Below are 25,683 nucleotides of genomic sequence, written 5' to 3' on the forward strand. Positions count from 1 at the left end.
GTGTTTTAAAAAAAACAAACAAACACACACACCCGAAAACAAGAGCCCTCCCGCCCCCCAAACAGGGGCAGCCCGAGGCCCCAGGACCTGCCCCACTCCCTGGCCCTAAAAGCAGCCTGGGGGTTCGCCCCAAGTGACACCCCAACCCCCTCCCCCCCGCTCCAGGGTGGTGCAGAGGGACCCCGACCAGGGCAATGCGGGGGGGGTCCCTGACCCGGGTGCCCTGCCTGGCTCTGGGTGCTGGGAGGGGGGGGGGGGGAGGGGGGGGGTCAGGTTTTGGGGTGCTTTTTTTGCTTGTTCTGCTTTTCAGCAGGTCAGTGTGGTTGGCAGCTGTTTTCTTTCTTTATTTGGCACAGTTTGTTTGTGGGGTGTTTTTTTCTTTTTCTTTATTTTTTTTTTTTTAATTTCCCCCCCCCTCCCCGGCAGGGGCTTTGTAGGGGCAGTTACTGCTTCACCGGCTCTCCCTGTCCCCACCAGCTGCCCACGGGCCAGGGCAGGTGGCTCTGCTGGGCACAGTGCTGCTTCTGCACCTCTGCTTTACATTTTTGTGTTGTTTTTTTTGTTGTTGTTTTGTTTTTTTATTATTATTATTCATTTTCTTTCTTTCTCTTTGCGTTTTTTCTGTTTCTTCCTTGTTTATAGTAGGTTTTCTTTTTTCTTATTTTATCTCTTTTTCCTTTTTTCCTCTTTTTTTGCTTTCTTGTTTTTTTTCCTTTTTAGTGTTCTTTTTACATTTTTTCATTTTTTTCCTGTCTTTTTTGTGCTCTTTTACTTTTTTTTCTTTTTTAACTTCTTTTTCTTTTTTTTTTTTTCTTCCTCCCCCTCCCATTTCCCTGTTTGCCCCCACTCTCCAGTGCAGCAGCAGCACCTGGGGCAGCCCCACACCTGTGGGTGCTCCCGGCTGATGAGAAATGACCCACACCTGGGGGGGGCCGGGCTGGGGGCGGAGTGGGGGGACAGGGCTGTCATGGCGGCTGTGGGGCCTTTGGGCCATGGAAGGGGCCGGGGGCTCTGACCCCCCGGGGCTGGGGCTTTGCTGCTGCCCTCCCTGGCCTGGGGCTGCCCGGAGCCCCGGCAGCTCCTGCCGCAGGGGTGCCCAGAGCCTGCGGCCATCCCTGGGGCGGCAGGGCCCCAGCGAGGGCTTTGGGAGCCCCCCGTGCCCTGCTGCTGGCCCTGGAGAGGGGCTGTGCGGAGCCCGGCCGTGCTGGGGAGCCCAGCCCTGGGCCCCGGGGCTGTGTCTGATGGGGTCCACGTGCCCTGACGTGGGTCCATGCGCCCCAGTGTCTCCATGAGCATCCCCGGAGCCGGGGGGCTTGTGCGTGGCTGCGGGGGCTGCCCCGGGCCCCACAGAGCCCCTGGGCTGGGCGCTGGGGCTGTGGGAGCAGCCTGGGGTGAGCCCGGGCCTCGCTGTTAACGTTTGCCGTGGGAAGCGTCGTGTTGTGTGGGCCGGGATGGCGCGAGAGGCCACCGGTGTGTCGGGGAGCGACGGCGGGCGGGGGCTGCTGGGGCGGAGAGCCCGGCCCTGGGCAGCATCACCCCGGCCCCGGGGACGCTCGCTCCATCGGGATCCCACCCGGCGAAGGGCCTGTGGACAAAGCCGGGGGTCCCTGCAGAGCCTCGGGGACCTTTGCAGTGAGGAGAGTTTATTGGGAGAGTTTATTAGAGTTTATTAGAAGGGTTTATGAGATCCCTCCCTGCGCTCAGCCACGCTCGTGCTGTGCCGGCCCCCTGACCCCGGGCCCCGCCACCCCAGGGGGGCTCAGCTCTCCTCTGGGGGTGCCGGGGCTCTCCCCGGGCGGGGGGCTCACAGACCTACAGCACACACCGGCCCCTCGGCACTAATTGCCCCGTCACTCGTTAAGTGCAGCGGGGGCCGCTCAGGGGTGTCCGCGCTCTCCCCGTCCCCGTTCCACCTGTTTGGCGTTAAGGGCGAGGACGGGGAGAGCGGCGGCGATGCGAAGCCACCCGAGGGCGGGGGTCGTTAATTAGCGCTAATGAGGCCATAATCCCACCGCCCAACCGCCGGGGGCGGGGCCGTGCCCATAAAAGGCGCGGGCGGTGCGCGCGGGGCGTGGCGGCGGCGCAGGCGCGGTGAGTGCGGGCGGCGCGGGGTGGGGGGGGATAAAGCCCGGGGGGCCGGAGCGCGGCGGTCCCTTTTCTGCTACGGCCGGTGCTGCCAGGCGCAGCCCTACTCGCCCGGCCCGGGAACCGGGGCTGCGGCTCCCGCGGGGGCTGGGGGCGCGGACCCCGGCCCGGGGCTCGGCAGAGCCGGAGCCGGGCCCCGGAGCAGAGAGCCCGGCCCGGGACAGCGGCTGCGGGGGGCTCCCGGCCAGAGCCCCGGGCCTGCCGGGGGGCTCGGAACCGGGCTGGTCTGGTCGGGGTCAGAGCTCAGCCCCGGCATTGAGGGGCTTGAACCGGGCTCGTTAACACACACCAAGTGCTGCATTTTGGGGGCTCAAAACGAGAGACCAAGTCCTGTGTGTTGTGGCTCAGAAACAGGCCAAGTCCTGTGTTGTGCAGTCTTGAACCCAGCTCATTTGGCCCTCAGAAACAAAGTCCTGCATTTGGGGGGGCTTCAAACCGGGCTCATTTGGTCAGTTTATGTCTCAGAAACACAAACCAAGCTCTTCATTTTAGGGCTCACAAAGAAAGACCAAGTCATGTGTTTGGGGAGCTTGAAACCAGACTCATTAACACAGACCAAGTCCTGCATTTGGGAGCATGAAACCAGGCTCATTTGGCCAGTGTGAGAGTTGAGAAACAGAGACTAAGTCCTGCGTGTTTAGGGCTTGAAACCAGGCTCATTTCACCCTCAGAAAAAGAGACTAAGTCCTGCGTTTTGGGGTCTTGAAAGAGGGCTCATTGGGCCAGTGTTAGAGCTCAGAAACAGAGACTAAGTCCTGTGTTTGGGGGCTGGAAAGGAGAGACTAAGTCCTGCATTTTGCAGTCATGGAACCAGGCTCATCTGTTCCTCAGAAACAGAGGCAAGAGTCCTTTGTGTGTGTGCTCAGAGACAGAGACTAAGTCCTGTGTTATGGAGCCTTGAAACCGGGCTCATTTAGCCAGTGTTAGAGCTTGGAAACAGAGACTAAGTCCTGCATTACTGGGGCTTGAAACCAGGCTCATGTGGCCAGTGTTAGAGCTGAGAGAGACCAAGTGCTGTGTCTGGGGACTGAAAACCAGAGACTAAGTCCTGTGTTTTGGGGTTTGAGACCGGGCTCATGTGGCTAATGTCAGGGCTCTTCCAGGGAGCTCAAGTGCTGTGTGTGGGGGGCTTGAAGCAGAGCCCAGTGCCGTGTTTTGGGGGGCTCCCACCAGGGCTCGTGTGGCCAGTGTCAGGGCTCAGAAGCAGAGCGCCAGCCCTGTGGTTTGGGGCTTGAGTCTGAGCTTGTGTGGCCAGTATCACGGCTCACCCACAGCCCCAACCCCGCGGCTGGTCCTGGCTCCCCCCGGGCCAGGGGGCAGCGCCCGCAGCCCCGCGAGGCCGGGCTGCCCCGGCCGGGCAGGAGAGGGCAGCCGGTGCCGGTCGGAGCCCCCGCGCCCGTTCCCAGCCTTTATTCAGCACCTGCACGAAGCCGCCGCCTTTATTCCGCGACCCGGCACCGGCAGAGCCCGGAGCCCCGGCCGGCCACCGCCGGCATCGCGTGAGCAGCAGCCACGAGCAACGCCGGACTTGGGCCGCGGGGCCCGGCCGCCGGTGCCCGCTGCTCGCCCCCGGAGCGCGGCTCCTCCTGCCCGCGGCGCCGGGACAGAGGCGGTGAGGCCGGGCTCGGGGCTCCCGGAGAAGCCAGGCCCAGCCCCGACCCTGCCGCCGTGCTCCGGTCCCAGGACCCGCTCCGCGCCCGCCGGCGGAGAGACGAACAGCGGCCGGGACTGACCCGCCGACACCGGCTCCCCGCGCCCGCGAGGCCCGGCAGCGGCACCAGCCCCAGCCCAAATCCTGGTCTCATCTCACCGCCCCCAGGCTCCACGTAGCCTCCGCAAAAATCCTGGGCCGGGCCGGGCCGGGCCGGGCCAGTGCTGCAGCCCCGCGTCCCGAGCGATGGGTCCCACCCGGCGCCCCCGCCCCGCTACTAGCGTCCGCCGCAGTCAGAGCCAGACCCGCTCTGGCGGCGGAAGAGGCCGCGCGTGCGCGGGGCGGGCCGGCAGGGGCGGGGCCCGGGGGGCGCATGCGCGGGGCGGGGCCTGTCACAGGTGTGAGGGGGCGGGGCCCGGGGGGCGCATGCGCGGGGCGGGGCCTGGCCCAGGTGCGCGGGGGCGGTGCCGCAGGGCGCGTGCGCGGGGCGGGGCCTGGCCCAGGTGCGCGGGGCGGGGCAGGGCCCCAGGGCGGCTGCGCGGGGCGGGGCCGAGGAGATTTGAGCCCCGGCGGCCGCCGTCCGCCCCCTCTGGGCTGTTCCGGTGGCGCCGCGCGCGGTCCTGGGGCGGCAGCGGCCGGGCCGGGCTCCTCCGGCGGGGCCCAGGTGAGGCGCGGGGGGCTCGGGCCGGGAGCGGGGCAGGGGCCGCGGCCGAGCGGTGCCGCGGCCCCGGGGGGTGTCGGGGTTGGGGCCGGGGCGGGTGGGAGGTGCCGGTGCCCGGGCGGCCGCGCTGCCGGGGGCTGTACGGAGCCGCCGGTGCAGCCGCGGGGCTCGGGGCGCCGGGGAATAAAGCCCGAGGGCCGGAGCCCGGCGCCCCCCGTCCCCGCTCGGGCCGCCCGCGGCCACACGGGGCCGGGCCCGCCCCGCGGGTCCCCCCGGTCAGTTCTCAAGCACCGCCCGACACCGCCGGGGCTCCCGGGCTCGTCCCTACATCACACGCGGGGCTGTGGGGGTTCGGGGCTCAGCCGGGTGCTTGTGGGACTCGAGAGGCGGCTCCCGGGGCCGGTGCTGGGGCTGAGCAGCACAGACAGAGCTGGACATTTCCCAACCCTGAGAACGGAGCCGCGGGGCTGCGTTTGTGGGGCTGGGAAAGGGGCTCCCGGGGCCGGAGCAGCAAATCCTGCGCCTTTGGGCTCAGAAACGGAGACCTGGTCGGCTGTTTCTGGGGTCAAAGCCAGGGGCCAGTTTGGCCATAGCTGCAGGGTTGGGGGAGGTGGGAGGGTGTTGGAGTGTGGGTGGGAGGGAGGGGGGTGGGATGGTGCGTGGACCCTCACCGGAGGTGGGGGTCCGGTCGCGTTGGCCCCGAAACTCAGGGACGCCGGCATGCACCAGGCAAAATTCAACGCAGGAGATAGACTCAGGGCGAAAAAGCACTTTTTACCCCCTTTTCGTGTCCAACTGTTCATTCCAGGTGCGCCCAAGCACCGGACTAGTGTACAATTATGACAGGTCATATTCATATACAAGTCGTGACAGTGATTGATTTACGACCTGGCCAAAAGCCAGGCTCATTTGAACAAGCACAAGCTTTATTGAGCTGGAGATGAACTCAAGGAGGAGCTGAGGCTGGAACCATCCATGAGCTGGAGCTGCAGCCAAACTGGAACTAAGCATCAGCTGGAGCTGGAGATGAACTCAAGGAGGAGCTGAGGCTGGAACCATCCATGAGCTGGAGCTGCGGCCAAACTGGAACTTGAGCATCAGCTGGAGATGAAGCTGCACTGGAACTGGAAACGAGCTGCAGCCAAAACTGAAGTGGGACCATCCACGAGCTGGACCTGAAAAACAGGGGTGCAAAAACAATGAGCTGGAGCCGCAAATGAGCTGGACCCGAAATGAACACGTGCAGAGACAATGACCTGGAGCTGTCCACGAGCTGGAACAGAAACAAAACAGGCAGAAACAACCAACCTGGAGCCGTCCACAAACTGGAGCTGAAACGAGCCGGAGCCATCTGTAGGCTGGACTTGAAACCAGAGCAGCAACAAACAGGGGCTGGAGCCAAAACTGAACTGGAGCCGTCCAGGAGCTGGACCTGAAACAAACAGGGGCAGAAACAAACACACATGAGCACAAACCAAGCTGGACCGAAACAAACGGGCCTCGCAAATTGAGCTGGACCCAAAACAAAGGGGGCCCAAAGGAGAGCCCAAACCAAAAAACAAACCCCTCACAAGGAGAACCCACTCACAAAACAAACCCCTCACAAACAAACCCCCTCACAAACAAACAAACCCCCTCACAAACAAACAAACCCCCTCACAAACAAACAAACCCCCTCACAAATCCAAGGGGGGGGCCCAACCGGAGATGGACCTGACACAAATGGGCATCCAAACCAAACAACCAAACAAAAACCAAGGGGAGCCCAAACTGACCTGAACCCCAAACAAACGGGGCCCAACCAACCCACCTGGAGCTGCAGCCGGGCTGGAGCAGCGCAGTCCCCGCAGCGTCTCCGGGCGGGCGCAGACCGGGCTGTCCCCAGGCAGGAGCGGGGCAGGCGGCAGCGTCAGTTTCTTCCTGGGGCTCCGCACCCCCCCGTGGGCAGCTCCCGGCCTGGCTGGGGCTCCTCCGTCCGTCCGTGTGTCCCTGCGCAGGGAGAGACGTGGCACAATCAGCCCCCGGCAGCGGCCCGGCCCAGAGAGCCCCGAGCTGCTGCCCGGCAAACCCTGCTGCCTCCCGGGCACGGGCAGCTCTGCCCGGCCCCTCGGCAGCCGCGACCCGGCACTGCGCAGCCGAGGCGGGAGGGGAGGGAGAGACGGGGCCGGGACAGCAGAAACCACCGCCTCGGGGCACTCACCTCACCGGGACGAGCCTTCCCCTTGCGTCAGCACCGCCGGGGCCACCAACACCTCCCGAGGCACCGGCACGGCCGTCGCTCCCCGTGCCCGGCCGGGCCGGCTTCACCGCCTCACCCACGGGGCTGCAGGAGCCGGTGCGGGTCCCCGGAGCAGCCTCTGCTCCCACCGCAGCACGTCTTGAGCTGAAAAAGAAGGTTTTAATTAAAACAATGGCTTCATACAGAGCCAACACAGGGCTCCCCTGAGAAGACTGCAGGGTCAGGCACCCCAATGGGAAGGGCTCGGAGAGGGACAGGGGACAATAAAATACCCCATTTTCTGGGAGGGAAAGAAAAGCAGAGTAAAAAATCAATGCACAAATACAACAACTGCTGTGCAAAGTCAAAACTTAAGTTTTAACTTCAGGTCTTACCTGTAACCTGTGGCTGGCAAGCACACACAGGGGACTGGTAAACAGCTGCTTGAATACACCAGCTAATAAACTGCATTAACTAAAAAGAAACAAAAATGCATTTAATTGCACCCTTGGTCCCATCAGAACTCCTGCAGAAAGGCTGTTCTTGTTGGGGTGACCCGCAGAACCCCCACAGCAGCTCTGGTCCCAGCCTGGCTGCCCCCAGCAGCACAGGAGACCTGAACCCCCCCAGCCCTGCTGGGAACCAGCTGCAGCTCCTGGGCTTCTGAGGGAAGAACCAAAAGCCTTTGCTCAAAGTAACTGCGGGCAGCTGAGGCTGAGAACCAGAAGAAACTGTGGACACAGCCCAGCCCCAGGAGACAGGTGGAGGCAGTTAAGGTGCCCCCGGCTCTCGGCAGCTCTGCTCCTGCCTCCTGGTACTCACCATGATGAGGGCTGTAACGAGCGTCTCCTTGCACAGCCCCAGGCAATTCCGAGAGTCCATCAGCCCCCCAGTCCGGGGGTTTGGGTGCCAAAACCGTGCCCTGGTGTCCAGGGAACGCCCCGCCTGCGCAGCCCAAACCCCACTGGCCTGTCCGGGGCTGGCAGTGGGTGCAGCCCAGCGCCCTCCGGGTGAAATGTCTCCTTTGGGGCTCTTGGCCACCCCAGCAGCACCGGCATCACACGGGGACCACAAAACCTGCACCAAAAACACGTTAACTCCCCCAGAGGAGACCCCAGACACGGCAGAAACCCCGTGCTCACTGCTGGGCCCAACCACCCCCGGCCCTCACCGGGCCCGCTCCCCCCTCACCCGGCCGGGCCCGGCGCTTGCCAGGGACACGGCGGGGCCCCCAGGCCGCCCGCAGACGGTCCCCGAGGGCCCCGGGCCCGGCAGGAGCCCCCCCCGCAGCCGGGGAACCCCCCCAGTACCGGGGACCCCCCGCCGCCGGTACCTGCTCCCGCCGCCCCGTCCCGCGCGCTGCTGCCGCGGCGGAGGCGCCCCCTGGCGGCGGCGAGCGGTACTGCGCCCGGGGGCTTGTTGAAGTCTCGGGGGTCGTCACGCACCTGCCGCGCGGGGGTGGGGCCCACTCCGCGCCGACCAATCAGCGACGCCGACGCCTCCGGGGAACAGCCAATGGCGAGGCGGGGCGGAAGCGACCCCCCGCAGTGTCGCCGCCTGGCGGAGGGAACGCAGCACCGCGGGCGGCACCGCCCCGGCCCCGGCCCCGCTCCCAAAGGGGCTCCGACCCCCGCGGTGGCCGCGGGAAGGCGGAGAGCAGCCCCCAGCCCCTGCCCGCCCCACCGCCGCCAGGCCCCTCGCTCCTGTGACAGGCGTGAGGGCACCCAGCGACCCAGCCACGCACCGGCTGCCAGCGTCCCTCAGCACCGACCCGGCCCGTGCAAACCCCTCGTGTGACGGGGCCTCGCTCCTCGCCAGCGAACGCAAAACCGGGGCGGGGATCCGTGTTCCAAACCCGCCGGGGGGACCCCTGGGGCTGTGGCAAAGAGACCTCACAGCGTCTGGGTACCCATTGTCCACACACCCCGCTCGCAGAAGGGCTGACACACAGCGGCGGGGTGGGGGGGGAAGACAAAATGTGACACTGTGACACACTCGGGAGTGGAGAGCAGAGGAGACCCTGTTACCGGAAAACAGTACCCGAGAAAACTCGCTAACCCAAATGATAGTTTAGAAAGCCGACACTGGTTTATAGCAGCCCTGGGTGCATGGGAGATCTCTCCTCCTAGCACACACACCCAGGGATAAAAGCACGCTCGTTACGTACATTATAGAAAAATGAATATTCATACAATTCTGAGTAAAGCCCACCTATTCCAAGAAACTTTATGCATATGCTAATATATTATGTAATTGTCTCTGAACATGCTTACTAAATCGGGGAAGGGGTCTTGGGTGGGCTCTGAAGGTCGTAACCCCCCCTCAGTGATGCTGTGTGACCCCACTTCTGCGTACGTGTGGTTGAGGCCTTTCTGCTGACACGTGCAGGTCGCTCAGAAGGAGAAGATCCTGTTCTGGTTCTTACAGGATTTATCTCTACTCCTGGCACCAGAGCTGTCAATCAAGTCAGTTAAGACACTACAAAGATGTTGTTCACAGTCTTGCTTCTCTCTGGCCCTTCTTTATAATTAGTGAGGAATTTAACAGACCTTGGATTCTCTAAGACTAAGCGCAAGCAAGAATCAGTGATGACTATAACTGTTATCAGTCCCAGAAGCAGACCCTGTCTTCAAAACATGCCGTTAGCTTCAGAATGTACCATTATTAGAGCTGAAAGGAAAGTTGATTCTGTCTAAAGGTTACACAGAACAGGCCTTTTAGGGCCTACTTGGAGGCTTGCTTTTACTAAACCGCCAGGTATCAACCCCAGCTCCCACTTCTCTCCGAACAGAGCAAGCTGGCTGGACAAAGCCCCCTTTCTGGGCCAGCGGGCCTGAGGACGCACTAGTCAAACCCCCCAGAGCATGAGTAACACCCCAGGGCAGTCAGCTACCCTGCACAACCTGTGTCTGCTACGGGGGCAATGGGGGAGCCAGCGAGAGCTTGCAGAGAAAACAAGCGCTGTAGCGGGAGGGAGGTACTGTGAGAAAGTCACTTCAGCGCTGCCCGGAGGGCCTGGAAGCCCAGTCCCTGTTAGTGCTGATAAAAACTGAGTGACCCTCGCCCTCAAGCAGCGGCGTAGCAGCAGAAAGAAACAGAGAAGTCGGGTTTGTACTGACCGAGGCAGAACAAGGCACATATCCCTCGGAGATGGATGTGTCCATCCTGCACGTGAGAGAAAGCCGATGACAGAAACAACCCACAGCCGGTGTCAGCCTGCCACAAGGGAGGGTGAGGGCAGGAATGAACCCAACAGACAGGTTTGCAATCGAAGGGAGCCTCAGCTTTGTACGTGGTCAGTCCCAAACACCCGCAGCCCCGGGCACACCCTCAGACCCCACCTGGGCCCAGACACCCCCTCCCCAAGCCGCAGCTGGGCCCAAACACCCCCCGGCCCTCACTGGGCCCGGTCCCCCCTCACCTGGCCGGGCCTGGCGCTCGCCAGGGGCATGGCGGGGCCCCCAGGCCGCCTGGAGATGGGCCCTGAGGGTCTGGGTGCGGCAAGAGCCGCCCCCTGCAGCCAGGGACCCCCCAACAGTAACGGGGACCCCTCGCCGCCCCCCACAACCCCCCCCAGCCTCACCTGCTCCCACCGCCCCGTCCCGCCCAGGGTGTCCCGTAGTGGCGCCCCCTGACGGCGGCAGTCAGTACTGCAGCGGTGCTGGCCCCGCTGCTGGGTGGGGCAGGGGGCGGGGCCTGACTCCCCCTGCCCAATCAGCGCTGCGAGCATCACATGGAAACTGCCAATCGCGATCCAGGGCGGTAGTACATAAGGGCCGTTGTGGGGAGGCAGGAGCTGTTTGGTGGGTGTGTGAGAGCTCCTGCAGGTGTGTGACCGGATCTGGTGGCCTCCGTGTGGGGGTGCGGGGCTTCCTTCAGCTCTTGTTCAATACCGGGGTTGCAGCTGTGTTAAGGTGAACAACCTGCTGAGTAACAGGTGCCAGGTGGGGCTGGGCTGAGGGGTGTTTGCTCTCTGTGTGTCTGTAGTGGGAAGGATTGAGCCCTTCATCCCACAGGTTATCAGTGTACAGGCTCATGAGGTAAAGACTGTTTTAATTTCTTCTTACTTAGGGTTTCTGGGGGGTTTAATTAAGGCCTTTCCCCTATTATGCTTCAATTTCCAGTCTTAGTTGGGCATGGAGGTTATTCTGTGTGGGTATGTTAAAGCTCTGTGGTTATGGCCTTCCTTGTGGCAGGGCTGTGTGCTGAGCAGAGATGCTGTTGGGGAGGGGGAATAATTCCTTTAAGAAGCATTTCTGTAAGCCATGAGCATGCAAAGTCCTCCTGCTTTCTGTGTTAATAGCAGGACTCTTACTCACAATGAGGAACTGGGCTTTTTTTGGCAGGCAGACTGTCAGGAAAGCTGCTGATCCCTGTGGTGTGGGGAGCACCATGACTTGCTGTAGGGAGAATTGTGAGGTACCTGGTGTTATGCTTCCAAGGGTAAGGACAGAGGTTACTTTCCCAGGCCTGTCCAAACACCACCTTCTGTTAATCACAGAACCATCTAAAACAAACTGGTAACTTCAGGAGAAATGTGCTCAAGCTCATCTTACATTAGAAACGTGGATCTTGTTTGCTTTTGTGTTTGGAACAGGAGTTAGGAAGTGTGGCTTCATTTAAAGGAGCTCTCATTGGTCTTCTGTGTATGCTCATGGAGGACACTTATGTATTTTTGAGATTTTAGACTCCTTATGGATGGAAATGTAAAAAATAAAACACTTCCAGGTAGATCTATGATCATCACAAAGCTATTGATTTTTTTCTGTTAAAGCAGCTGTCCTTTGTAAGTCTTAACTATCTGCAGGTGGCAAAAATCAACTTGGTGATTTGCTTCTGGTAACAGCAGTCAAAGGAACAGCATTTTTTCTGATGGAAATCCTTGAAGTAAAAGTCAGAATCTTAAAAAATGAGAGGATGCTAAAGATGGCAGAGTGATGGGGATGGATAATCCATAATGAATATTTTCTGGAGAGTCTCTTGGTGTTCCTGATGTAATGCTGTTCTGCCACCAAGTATCTGCAGTCTATAATTTGTGTCCTTAAGTACTGAGGCTAATGCCAATATAATGTCTGTATTAGAGCTTTCTGTGAGGGCAGATTTTAGGTCACAAATTTAGATTTTTTTTTCCTCTTAGCAGCTTAATAATCATGAAATTATATAACAAATCTGTAAACCAATTACCAAATGTCAGAAGGTGCCCTGACTAAAATACCCACATCCCCTGGAATGTGCCATATTCACAAATTATCCATGTGTTATTTATAGCTCCTCAAGGCACAATAATGAAGAAAGCAGTAATGAAATCTGAAAGCCTGAATATCTCCCTTATGGTTGAAAACAAATCCCATGAGACCCATCTGTAGTCCAAACTGGGGGAAAAAAAATCCTTTCTAAAACAAAAACATACAAACAACCTCTTCTGCCTTTACAGTTTCATATTTGGCATTTCATTATTAAAATTATTTAAGCTGCAAATTATAATCCTACCATCCTCTTTGCTCCCACACATTCATTTTATCAAAATGATTCTTTGAAATTCCTTCTTAATTTTTGTTCTCCAACACCACAAAGTGCAACCCAAACACTTAAAAAAGACTGACTCCTTAGGGGTGCAATTTGCACTTGCAAAACCAAAGTTACATGGTACACCTCTTTCTCCCAGTGTGTGTCTCGGCTTCTTTCCCTGCCCAGCCACCCTGGCTGCTCTTACTTGTGGTCATATAGACATGAACTATATCATACCCAGAAAAGCTTTTTTTGAAATGTATGGTAATTATGGCACTGAAATATTTTACTCAATCAATTTCATGCAGTCGACCTGTAGCACTGTAAGAAGTGATTAATTCATCACGGTGTAACATGAGTGCATGAGCACAAAACAAGGAGAAAGGAAGGAGACTCCCTCTTTTTTTGGCACATGAACCAATCCTCAAGAACACATGGTGGTTTTGCCTTTATTTTCATGATGGATGCAAACAATGCAGAACTGCCAAAAACACCTGAAGATACATCAGAATATTTAAATATTTCTAATGCTTAATTGATAAAATAATCAGCATCACTATCTTTCAAGCCCCCAACTCAGTAATGCCCTTGTCCTACTCCAGGCCTTTCCCCAAGAGCCTTCCCCTATCCATATTCCAACAACAAAATGAACAGCAACAGAGCCTCCTGCCCGAAACTCAACGAGAACACATTGCCTTCTGCTTTTCTTGTCTCCATCCTCCTTCTCCCTTTGACTGCCTTTCCCCCTCTTTCTTTTAATCTACCTCTCTCCCCCCTTGCATTCGTTGGCTATTTTCTTGTGTTGTTAGAGAACTTATTTCAGACAGTTGAAAAGCTCTTGGAGGCATCTGAAGGGGTGAAAAATCATACTAGAAGGCAGGAGTTGCATCTTTATATTACTTTTGCAGACCTGACTCTTAGCCAGAGGGTTAGCAGATGGGCACGTGTTGTCAGAACATGTTTTGAATTTAAACAAAATTACATTGGCTCCTGCTGGGCTGCTGCAGTACCATGGTGACCTCAGGAGACGTTTCTACCTATGCACTGTGTTCAAAGGTGAACAGTGTTAAGGTTTAATTTACTTGATTTAAAACTTCTTTATATGTAAGAGGTGGATAATAGAAATAAGTCTTAAAAAAAAATTAAAATAGTTCTCATCTTCCCTAACATCCTTTTCTGCAATTCTTTTCACCACCTGTTCTTTATTATTCTGGCTTTTGAAGAGCTCCAAGATAAATGTTTTTGAAGTATTTCTAATTAATACAAGCCTCTAACCTTTGCTTTTGAAGACAAATGTGTAGCTGTAAATGGCAAAATAACAAAAAGCAACCCCCAAAATATTTCTGTGTCAGCTGGCTTCAACCACAAATACAAAGCAGGAGACTTCCATGGGAAAAAGTCCCCAGAATGTGGTTCCCATGGAGAAGCGGTAGCTGAGCACAAAATCTTTGGGGTTTGGATTTTGGAGATTCATGGATATTTTAAGCTAAAAGCAGACTTAAGTCACCACTCTGTTTTGGACTGAGTAGCGTACAGCTTGTGAGTGCTTTAAGCCTGTGGTTGTTGTCCCTTACAGATGGATGGTGTGTCTTAGCAAAACCCACCTCGTCAGTGCTAACTACACAGGGAGCACATGGACAGACCTCTAGTCAATGGGAGGAGTTTGCTTAGGTCAGGTATGAGCTCAGTACAGGGGATTTCTGTCATGGAGGAGACCTCTCAGGGCTGCCTCTCCACCCGTTGCTAATAAAGAATTTTTCTAGCTTAATTTCAGAGCTGCTGGATTCTCCCTTTGGGAGACCTTTGTGCAAACTAATGGACTGCCCTGTCGAGAAGAGTTGTGTTCCCTCCATTTCACTGCCTGCCCCCCAGGCCGATTTCTTTTCATGACTTAAGAGCTGACAGTGCAATCTGCACACAGTTGTTTGCATTGAGCTTTCACACCGAAACCCCTGACCGGCTCTATCAGCTTCTGCTCTCTGGAAGAAGCTCACAATAAACTGCAAAGGCACTGTCCTACTGCAAAAAGCTTTCAGACCACCTCTGGGTCTGAGATGCGACATCCACCCTGCAGAAACCTTCCAAATTGTATTTTCAGGAAGGGATAAGGGAGTCTTTCCAGAAAGGATCCCACTTACCAGGAAATCCCTTCATGCCTTTTGTGGCCAGTGGTGCCATCACAGAGACATACCGTATCCTGATGGCTTGCTCCATGCTGCGTGCAGCCGTGCCTCAAAGGGCTCTGCCCACATCAAGGCAGCCTGCAAATATCTCCCCCAAGAATACCCATCAAGTCATAGATATGAGGATGATAATAAATCAAGAAATGTAGTCAGGGACCTATTCTCAACTTCAGACTGCCTCTGGCATCATTCAACATCGCGGTGTCAGCAGAGACAGGGAGTCTCTCTTTTTATTGAGAGGTCAGAGTTCAAGTATCTTAACTTCACATTTTAAATTATTATCGTAAAACCATGCTTTTACTATTTCGTTTGTTCCAGAATGTAATTACCTTTTCTTTCCAGGACTGAATGGAGATGCTAGGTGGTAAAAATTGTCTTTTGTTAGGAGAAGCAGACTCTATAAGCTATTGTGGTGTTAATTTTGCAGTTATCTTGGCTTCCTTAATATCATTTAGGTATTTCTTTTCTTTACGGGTACCTTATTCTGCTTGATTCTGTTTAATTTTGAACCTCCATTGATGTTGAGGATTTAATGCATTTTTTTATCATACTGTGCAAAATGCTGATGGAATCTTTGTGCAGACTCTTTGGTGACAGAAAAAGGTTATTATTATCTTCCCCTTTGTATTGTATCTCCACAAATCTATACACATGCTTTGTAGCCACCCGCTTTGCACAGGAACATGAAGAAATAATTTTGGTTTTATTCACTACAAAAACATTCTTTTAAAGATGTGTCTTTATAATTGTCCTTTTTAAAATTTGTGCATGCATAATGCATTGCTTTTAAAGGGGACTTGAATGAATTGCCCCAATTATACACACCTTACCACTCAGGCTGCTGCTTAGCTCAAAGGTGAAACCGTCTATGGTGAAATCCAAAAGTCTACATTAGATTTGAATGTAGAAGGAAAAGAATTTCATTCACTGAGAGCAGTGACAAAAGACCCCCATCTGCAGTCTGCACCAGTCACCCAGTTACTCTGTTTCTGGCATTTTCAAGGATGCTAAACACACCCAGGCTTTTTATTACCCCAGTCCACCCAATACTCAATCTGTAAAGACAGAGAAGAAAGAGTGAGCTCCCTTTGCCCCGCTCCAGACAGTTTCCATACTTCCATTAATTCAAATTCCTTTCTACCTGCTATCTTGATTTATCAGTGATCCATGGCAAGGATCAGCAACTATCCAAATTAAATGGCAATTGACTAAAAGTATTCAGAAATATTTCTAGGTGAGTGCCAGGTTAATTCAGTGTATTCCAGCCATGCAGCCATTCCTGATTTACACAGGAATAGCCGCTGGATATTGAGACATAGTTGTGATATCCATGTATTGTCCAGATGCTCACTTCGAGAAGCTTGAGAGACTTCCATCTTTGAAACAGGGTTAAATGAAAATAATTAAATAAACCAGCAGAAGACTAAAAATGCTGTCTAGTGAGTCTATGTGTTTATCATGCTCTGTATGCCTACAAATTCACTTTGCAGTCAGGACACACGGGGCTTGATTAATTTTCTGCCGTTACATTTTCCCTGCCACTAAAGGTAACATGCTTATGATTTTCAATAAATAAATCTGCTCTTTTCTCTTAGGGTTTGTGTACACTCTGAATGCATTTGTGACACCAGATTTTCACTGGGGAAATGAAAAAAGCCAACAACACAGGAGGTCAAAATGAAGCAAAAGAATCACAAAAAGAGCCTCCTGTAAAATAAGGACAACCCCTGGGCCATATTAGACTCTCTTTTCCTCTTTTATGTAGACAATAATTTCTATTTCCCTTCTTTTGAATCTACGTGACATGCAAACTCTGTGTTTAGGTGTGGGTAGGCTGCAAAGTGTAATTGTGTATTAGATCTGCTGAAGCTGAGACACATCTGCAGTGAGGAAAACCCATACTTTTATAAATTACACACAAATACTACATTCCAAAAACTCATGGCGGGTGAAACAGATCACTCCCATCACCAGCCGTGCCCATTACTGCCTTAGGACTCCTTGGAAATAGCGCTCTGAAAGCAAAGCTATACACAAATCAAATAGAGTTTCCATTTTTATATAAGGCCTCAATGATGCAGTCAGAAATATTTGTCATATTCAGGATGAACATTTGAAAAAAACTTTCTTGAGTCCATTACCTTTGTTTTTCCAGATGCTTTTAGATTATGTGTTTGAAAAGAGCAACACTTCCTTGCAGCCCAAAAGAACAGCAAAATCATTTCCGAAGACAAATCGTATCTATACAGCCTCTGCACTGCCTTTTTATTCTGTGTATTCTTCCTTTCAGGCAGTGACAACACCTGTAAGTGAAGCAAGTAGAAATTACCTCTTCTGCAGCAAAAACCCACCTCATCCATGAAAACCATATTGTCACTTGCTCATATATTGAATACTGTTAGTTTAATAGGTAAATATTGCAGTGCCTGGATGCTACAGAACAGTATATTTTTAAAATGCACGCAATAATAAAAGACAGTAATAACCCAGGCTCTATGAAACTCTGCTGGCTCCACGTGCTGTTACTGCCTCAGCAGAAATTGGCTCTGACACCAGTGAAAAAGGACTTGGCATCCCAGTTCTTTAAATAAGATCACCAAACAGGTCTGTCGCTTTCACTTCAATCGGACTGACTCAGGAGCAAATCCCATACAGGAGAATCTCCCTGGGAGAAGTAAACTAACAGTTTGTAAAATATCAGCTGTAACAGCTACAGTTACTATTTCTATTAAAGATTATCAGTATTTCTATTAAAGATGAGCTGGAGACAAATCAGGATCTCATGTTTAATTATACTTAGACCTACATGCCTAAATATATAGGAAAAAATGCTCACTCAATGGGAATTTTTCCTTAACTCCAATGGAGCCAGGATTTCCCACTGAATATTTGAATTTTCAGGATATCAACTGCAAGTACATCGCTAGAAATAACATTAATAATTTTCAGTGCAGTTTAAAAATAATCAGAGGCAGCCCAATGGTCCAACTTCCATGCTTGGACTAAGACAGACTGAGAAAAATCATGCAAAGCTTTATAACCTGAGGGGAGAAAAAGAAAACAAGCACAGGGGTGATGTCTCAATCAAATATGAAGCAATCTATATTTTCCATTAAAGCCATTGTGAAATTGGCCATTGTACAAAGGTCTTGATTGAAAACCATGTGAAAGTTAATGGTTTTCACTCAGATGATCCTCAGCTCTCAAAGAAGAAAACAAGGAGAATGCAGACCCACAAAAACAGAACTTGAAAAAAAATGCTAGTGCAAAACCATACGACACAAAAGGAACAATTTAAATAGTTCTAGAAAATAGTATAAATTGCCTTGTTCCCACAACTAGAGGCAGATTCCACAATGCAGGTTCTCATTATAATTTCAGCACTGTATTTCTTTTTTTATAAACAGCATATTAGTAAGATTTACCAATATTGTTTCAATATGCTGAAAGCTTTATTATCTATTCTTTGACATCTTGCATTTTTCTAATTCTTTAGTTTTAATAGAAAGCAATAGAGATGTGTACTAAAGACTCAATTTTTTAACGTGGTTGATTTGAAGGCTAATTAACACATTCATATCTGTCAAAAAATCCAATGTCTTTTGTATTCCTATTTCTGGGTTCTTTTGTGGTCAGTTTAATTAAATTTGTTGATAAGACACTTGACAAAGGAAGAAAGGAAAAAAACCCATTGAATAGTTTAGATTTTTCAAAAGCAATTAATAGTTAGTGCCCATTAAACTAAAGAAGGAATCAGCTGAATAATTTTCTGTTTTTTTTTTAATGTTATCCTTAAAATTCTAGCATCTCTTTTAATAAGAATAACCTGGAAAGAACAAGAAGCAGTCATGATCCAAAACAGCTTCCTCTCTTCTTCTCCCCCAAAGGAAGAGGCAAAAAAAAAATTATTGAGATGCTGAATAACAGGAGTTCACAGTTTAAAAAGGCTGCTGACAACCTCTGAGGGCCCTCTGTTTCAGAAGCTGTGATTTCAAGAGTGAGCAAAGTGGGTCATAAACGCTACTGATAGCCGAAAATTAGGAGATGAAGAGCACTTCAGAATGTTTAAGTGTGGTGGGTACGATTACAGCAATCAAAACGCTACCCCATTTTGCTACAGCTTATCTTGAACAGCAAGGTTAAAAAAAAAAAAAAGGAAAAAAAAAGCTGTATGATCCTAAATTGTGCAGTATGGATAAACGTTAGAACCAGTCCTGGCAGAAGTGTGCACAGGCAGCTGACCCAAAAGGGAACGTGGTATTTACCTTGTTTTGTACTTTCAGCCAAGAAGATTCCTGCTGCTTCTTCAGAGAAGTTTCACTCTTACCTTATCATCTGAAGTAATCCTTTGCTGGTTTGGTGTTCCGGACTGACCCAATTCTCACAAAACATCTACGCAAAAAAAAAAAAAAAAAGTCTTCATCCTTAATTATAACACTGGGATGCTTGGAAGGATGTTTGTGTATGTAATTCACTGGCCTGTAATGACTTGGTAGGTATTATTACATATGACCAGTAAAACAGCATCGCAATGTTAGTCATAAGGCCTGAATTTGGTCTCGTGACCATGAATATAGTCTCTGTTGCTCCGGAGAGTGAACATTACCCACGCACTTACATATGCTGCATAAGTTGTAGTTTTTCTATTTTTGACCACTTGGGAGGTTTTCTCCTTTCCCCACATCGACTTCCCACGCAGTTTCAGAGCAGATGTTTGTGCTCTTGATCCTTGTTAGGCAATTGCTCCACAGTTTGGGGCCACGGCTCGTACCAAGGGCTCCAGGATGAAGCTGGCAGTAAACTCTGTCACCTCTTTCCCCTCCTGTGAAAAACTCCTAGCTGAAGATGCAACATCTCCAAGGATCATTGCATAAACCTCACTACCTGCCTTACAAAGAGCAAAACAACTCCATAAATACACGGTGACGCAAACATTAAAACCTCCAATCGAGCCATCCGCAAGAAGATCTCCTCGTTCAGCAGAGGACAAGAGAATAAACAATAGATGACAAATGTTAGGTCATTCCCATCTTAAGCCAACATAACTCCATGCTACCGCCAAACATGAATCTTCTCTTCCTTCTGCCGGCTGAATCAGCAAGCTCATCCCAATTCATCAGGAAGCTGCACGACTGCTAACGGACAAAGGGGTTCAACAATATAAAAAGCATGATATATTAAAGGCACTAGGAAACAAACAAAAAAAAAACACTAAGAAAAAAAAACCCTAGTATTAATAGTAGTACCCAATACAGACTAAAAAGGCAAATAAACAAAATAACTTCATTTAGTTTTAATCCTAATGCCTAGGGATGAGTTGAGCATGAATGTCCACATGCCTTGTTCACTATCCTGTAAGCTGAAAGGATACAGAACTAAAATAAAGTCTTACAGCAAATAATTAAGATGAAAACTATGAACCCAGAAGTTGTAATGAAAAAATATGAATGATATGAAAAACAGTCCCGTGCCGTTAGGAAGCAATTAAACGTCATTCTCAACTTCTGCCAGGAATTGAAGGTAAATCAGCACAGGCATGTGAAGCTCTCAACTGAAGATCTGTACCCCAAGCACAAGAGTTAATTGGCAGCGAGCTTCTTTGCAATAGATTTAAAGATTTTAAGACCCAAAGGGATCAGCGTGATCGACAGATTTGACCTTCCATATAACAGAGGCCAGAAAATGTCATACAGTAATTCTTCCGTCAAATCTAAAAACTTTTAGGCTAAAGTAGGATCTCTATTCAGCTAAGGTATGCAGACCCAGCTTTCAAGGGTTAGAGAGACGGAGTGTTCATTCCCAGCCCTTTAAAAATTGATCCACCTGCCCTTATTACTAAGAGGATTTGCCCAATATCCAGTTTCAATAGCTCTTCCTTCAACAGAGGTAGCCACTGCTCTTCACCCCCAGCTTTTTATTACACTCTTCATTTTCTTTAAGCAGCAAAATATAAAGCTTATTTTCAAAAGTCACATAAATAATGAGATCAAATTAAACTTCACAAAAAAAGAAGTACTGAACAGTGCGCGTCATACAGTTTCAGGGTGCTTCTGATTGCCACTGCCTGGGAGAACCAGTGGTAGATATTTACATTGAAATATTAATTAAGCACAGAGTGCATTAGTAATTGCTTTAATGATCTTTTGTACAATAACCATCATTGCTATTCTGTGTGTTCTCCTCTGCTCAGACAGTTTCAGGGACATACTATCATTTGTTTATATTGCACAGCATCCACTGGAGGCAAAGGGAAAGCACACGTTAGGTAAGCAAGCAGCTTTTTTAATTGGGCTTTCAAGGAAGTCCCTTACTGGCTGTGCCCTGTACACGCGGCTGTCCTGTTCCCTGCCAGGCTGACGAGCTCCTGTGCCCAGGTCCTCCCTTGCAATAATCTTGTAATGTCATCAACAGCAGAGAGAGAAGCAAAATCCTGCCCTAGTGTCAGCATAAACCAGGATTTACCAACATGAAAGTTTAGGAGCTTACATTTTCAAAGCTTGCGTGTAGGACTTATTTATAGGGAAAAGCAAAGCAAAACCAGTGGGGCTTCTTTGAAGTCCAAGCAAGCACTCCCACCCAGCAAACTACTTACCAAGCAAATAAAATAATTGCAATAATTTCCACAATAATAATGTTTGCCAACTAAGTGGAAATTCACTTACAGTAATACCATGAGCAAATATCAACCTATCCCTCTACTCCCATCCTTTCCAAAGAATAAGAATAATTTTACGGTCATATATATATATATGTATATGTATGATCATATTACAAACAGACAGTTCTCTGCAGCCTTTTTATTGATTAAAATGTACCCAGCTGCTGACTTGCTTTGCAGAGCAGAGAGACCAAATGCCTGCGTCTACAACTGCTAAAATGGAAACTCTCCCGATGCAGCTCAGAAAGACTTGCTTAAAAGTTATTTTTTTCCTTTTTTGAAAGAAAATCTGTATTTTTTTTCATAGTAACAAAATGACAAAACTTAAATTCCTTACACACTCTGAAGTTAAGTATTTTCAGGAAGAATTCTATATCCATTAGCAATACTGTATAATACTGGACTAGACTGACAGAGGGGAAAGCGAAACATTTTTACGTATCTATTATAAGCAAACACATGTAAAAACACAGTGTAAGAACATTTCCTAAAATGGACTTTTCAGAAAATCAATACATTGTCACTGGGGCAGATCACCCAGCATCATCAGTGACAGAATTTTACTAAACCAACTACAGCAAAAGAATCAAGCCTAACCACCAACGCTGAAAGCAATTATGTTCATTACGAACCCACAGAACCCCTTCAAACGACACAGCATTTCATGAACACCTGTGCGACTCCATGGAGTCCGGTTTGGATCCAGGCTCTATCTTTATGCAGTTCCATCTTTGTATACTCAAAATAAAAATATACTCATCTAATTCTTGGAAATGCAGGGGATTTTTGTTTTACCCAGACTACGGAGTGGCATTGTGGGGGTTTGGTTATCCTAAAAACACCCTCCAAGTTGTGTAACCACTGGGAGCTGCTGCAGGATCTCACAGCTGTAAAATCTGGAGGACACAGTGGTTTGAAAATGTTCCTGTGCATATAATTTCATAGCAAACATCCAACCTTCCACATTATCTTAACTTGAGGTGGAAATACCGATGAATCAACATTTTCTTAATGAGCTTTATTTTAATCCTGGTATTACACTGCTCCTTGAGGAAGGGAAATCTGTTTTCACTGACTTCAGCACCAGCAGAATGGGAGCACCTACTGGTGTTTTTAATGAAGTTGAGAGATAGTGACTGCAATTTTTCAAGAAAAGAATTTAGGTGTCCCTTTAAAAACAAGTATTACAGATTAGTATTATTTCTTTCTGAGGCATACAGCTTTTTACAATGAAATTTAATGAAGTAGGCTCTAAGGTATTTCCTGTAATATATTTCAGTAAAAGAAAATATAGGCCGCTATATTTGCTCGTGTAAGCATTCAGGGTTTAAGGAATTAGTTAAACAATGACTGCATGAAGTTATTAACCTTCTTGGAGAATTAAAATGTGCCACCACGTGATGAATCAAAAGCAGCAGTCATTTCAAATTTGAAGGACTGATTTTATGCATGCAACTGAAACATAATTAAAACAATATGCAATTGTATTGTGTCTACAGAAAGTTTGACCAGACTTCTAGACCATTAGAACACCTTTGAACTGCTTTTATTTGGTACATTCATACCCCAGTTACCTCTTGGCAATGGCACAGGCTCGGGAAGATCATATTCTAGTACTTAGCCTCAAGTAAAGGGATAGTCTAGTGAAATTAGCGATTTATAGGTTTTATTTCTTTGCAGTATTCTGCTGTAGTGGGAACATTAAGAGGATCAGAATGCCTAAGTAAAATTCTGCTCATGCACGGCTTATTGCATAAAAGCAATAGCAACAAAAAACCCTGATACCAGACTAATCTGTGTACAGGTTATCTGCATAGGTCAGGTATTTAACGGTAAATTTTATAATGGGAAAGGTTTAAAAAATGTATAGCATTTTCTCTCTGAGACAGGGCACAGGAATGTTCTCTGTTTAAACCAGCTGGAACACCGATACCATGAGATTAAACATAACATAGGAAGGATAAAAGAATTACCATATATTTTAAAAAAACCCACAAAACTAAAACCCAAAGAGCAGAAATGAGAACAATGAGAGGTATTCTTTCAGCTCACTGAAGCATTCTACTACTTAAGGTAGTAGAAGAAGCCCTTCCTGTGCCCTTGTGCATGTCACAGATTTTGTGTGTGTCCATCAATGTGTTTTCCATTGGTATCACGCTTATCTTATCAGTACCAATCTGTCATTGTCAATTAGGAACTTCGGAGATCTTCACGTTCTCTCAAAGTGGTCACTTGGCCATCAGATAACATCAAAGCATCATTACCATACCATTTATCAGATTTTTTTTTTTAGGTTTTACTGATTTGTTCAGCTCCTGAGTCTTTTAGACATTTATGAATATAACATGTTCATTATATCGCTAATAATATCATACGTTGTCTCTGTACTACCTACACAATTAACTATAAGACCGCATGCAGATACCATTTTTGCTATTTGCGTGGAGCTAAGAGCTCCTATACAGATGATTATTAAACAACATGTTAAAAAAATGTGCAATTGCTCATTGACTGTATTCAAACAATAGTTCATTTGCAGCTTCTTAGTATTTGAAACATAACAAGCTGACTTTTAAAATAAAGTTCAGATCTATTTTGCCTCTTGATGAAAGATCTTTCTGAAGGACTAATTTAAAAATTTTTCAACTTATTCTACTTAACACAAGATAGATGTATCTGAACAGCAGAAAACCTGGGCATCATCTAGAGTTTAATGAGCGCCTCCCTGTCCCTAATGCCTGTGAAAGCTCTCTTAGGTATGGAGATAAATTATTATTTGGAATCAGCGCTGAGTTCCCACTGCTGTTGTGTCCTGTCTCTCAGAGCACCCTGTAATGTATGCTTGAAACGATGCAGGAGTAGGGCTCCGGGAAGAGCTCCCTTCTTCATCCCACCAGTGCTGATGTCATTAATTTTCTCTGTTAACAGCAGGGACAGATGCCACTATAAAGCTCCCCTGATCATAGTCACTTTCTAAAATGGCAATTTCCTTATCAAGAAATCACTCCCTCTTTATACAATCCCTTTATTATTTCTCACCATCACTTGTTTCTTAACTTTCGCTGAGTACTGTTGCCCATAGTTAGCTACACCTATAAACAAAATCCATGAGGAGGAAAAAGTGTAAAGAGAAAGTAAGATAAAGTTTTTGTCCCCCCAGATCACACACCTTCATTTGGAAGGGAAGGTTTCAGCATACCTGCACACTGCTAACGGCAAGCTCTTCTGCTGCCTGGTCAAGGGGCAGTGCAGTCACAAAGCACAAGCAGTTCACATCCGCCAAACCCGACATCTCTGCCTCGTAGGGCAGGAGCAGTGTAAGGAAGCTACCTGGAAATCCCACACTGAGCTCACCCTCCATTCAGCAGCTATTTTCACACTAGAAATGAGGGCTCCTGGCTATCTCGGTGCAAACCCTCCCCCTGACTGAACACTAAGTATATTTTAATTCCAATATTCCTATTCTCTGCATAGCAATATGTCATTCCTTACATACATCAGGGATTTGGGCCAACACATACTTCAGGCTTTTGCCTGCAGTAACAGGCAATACACAAACCCAGCTCTTGGCCAAATCTTCCACACTGAACAGCTTTGACAGGGGAACCACTGATGCAGAATGAATGCAAACCAGGATGCCAGTTTATTTTCCAGTCAGTTCTGCACATAACTAGAATGTAATCCAGTTATGGTAAATATTCAAAATCTTGATGTAAGAATCCAGCAAATCCATCTCATTTCATTATTCTCTGCAGCAGAGAAGAAAATTCAGTTGCCAAGAGGAAATTAAAAATAATAATACTAGTAACACATATTTTATAAATGCATTATTTTTCTTAAAAAAATAAGGTCCCTGGATGCTATAGAAGCCAATAAATTATTCCACAGGCTATATGCAATGTATCTCAGCACAAAGGAGATTATCTGCTCACATGTAAAAAAATGAAACCGCGCCACGTCAAATCCGAGTACAGCGCTGTCGGCGTGTTCTACGCTGTAATGAAATTTTAGAAGCAATCACTGATGACTACGCAGAAGTCACGTCTGCTGCCAGAGCTGTCAGTTTACATAAACGCCTGGTAGGGAAACCAATATTAATGGCTGAAGCTCCTCGGTAGCCTGGAGCGACGTTTGGTTGGGAAGAGAAGACAAGCAGGAACGCCAGGCGCTCTGCCCTGCTCCCCTGCCAGCCTGGGAACCATCACTGAGAAGAATGCCGTAAACAGACACGAGTGCCTGCCTGCCTCTGCTGTCAAGGTTTTTAAAAGCAAACTTGTTGACCAGCGAATGAAAGCTAAATGACTGTCTAGCCCAAATTACACCATGCTGCTGAAGGCATTTTCAATAGACGAAGTGCTGAAAGCTCACTTTTCTTTTTCGTACACCCTCGCATATTGAGTCAAGTGACAACGCAATTTACGCATTCAAATGGAAATACAGAACATGTACTAAATAAAGGCAAATTAAGGCTTTACCAAACCATGGCTGGTTTTGTGTATTATTTACTCTAACAGGTTTTTAGCCATAAATTTATGCAGCTAGATACAGGAGAAGACCAAAAGCAGAAGTTCGCGCTCAGAGAATTTCATAGAAACAGTACAACATATTTTATGCTAACGTAAGTTAGTAGCCGTTTGATTCCAGGAAGAAAAAAGCCAA

The 25,683-nt window shown here is 49.3% G+C and overlaps 1 protein-coding gene across 1 annotated transcript; it reads right to left on the bottom strand.

Moving 5' to 3' along the window:
* Nucleotides 1-6,661: 6,661 nt before the first annotated feature.
* LOC137665317 (uncharacterized) lies at nucleotides 6,662-24,316 on the bottom strand. Its single transcript, XM_068404192.1, has 7 exons — nucleotides 24,224-24,316; nucleotides 19,138-19,254; nucleotides 18,694-18,758; nucleotides 8,009-8,120; nucleotides 7,498-7,752; nucleotides 7,071-7,149; nucleotides 6,662-6,840 (listed from the first exon to the last, which is right to left on the bottom strand). The coding sequence occupies exons 1-7, from the start codon at nucleotides 24,314-24,316 to the stop codon at nucleotides 6,761-6,763; spliced, it is 801 nt and encodes a 266-aa protein (XP_068260293.1). The 3' UTR covers nucleotides 6,662-6,760.
* Between the last annotated feature and the right edge of the window lie 1,367 nt (nucleotides 24,317-25,683).

The sequence above is a fragment of the Nyctibius grandis genome, chromosome 6 (genome assembly GCF_013368605.1).
Source record: "Nyctibius grandis isolate bNycGra1 chromosome 6, bNycGra1.pri, whole genome shotgun sequence".
Lineage (NCBI taxonomy): Eukaryota > Metazoa > Chordata > Aves > Nyctibiiformes > Nyctibiidae > Nyctibius > Nyctibius grandis.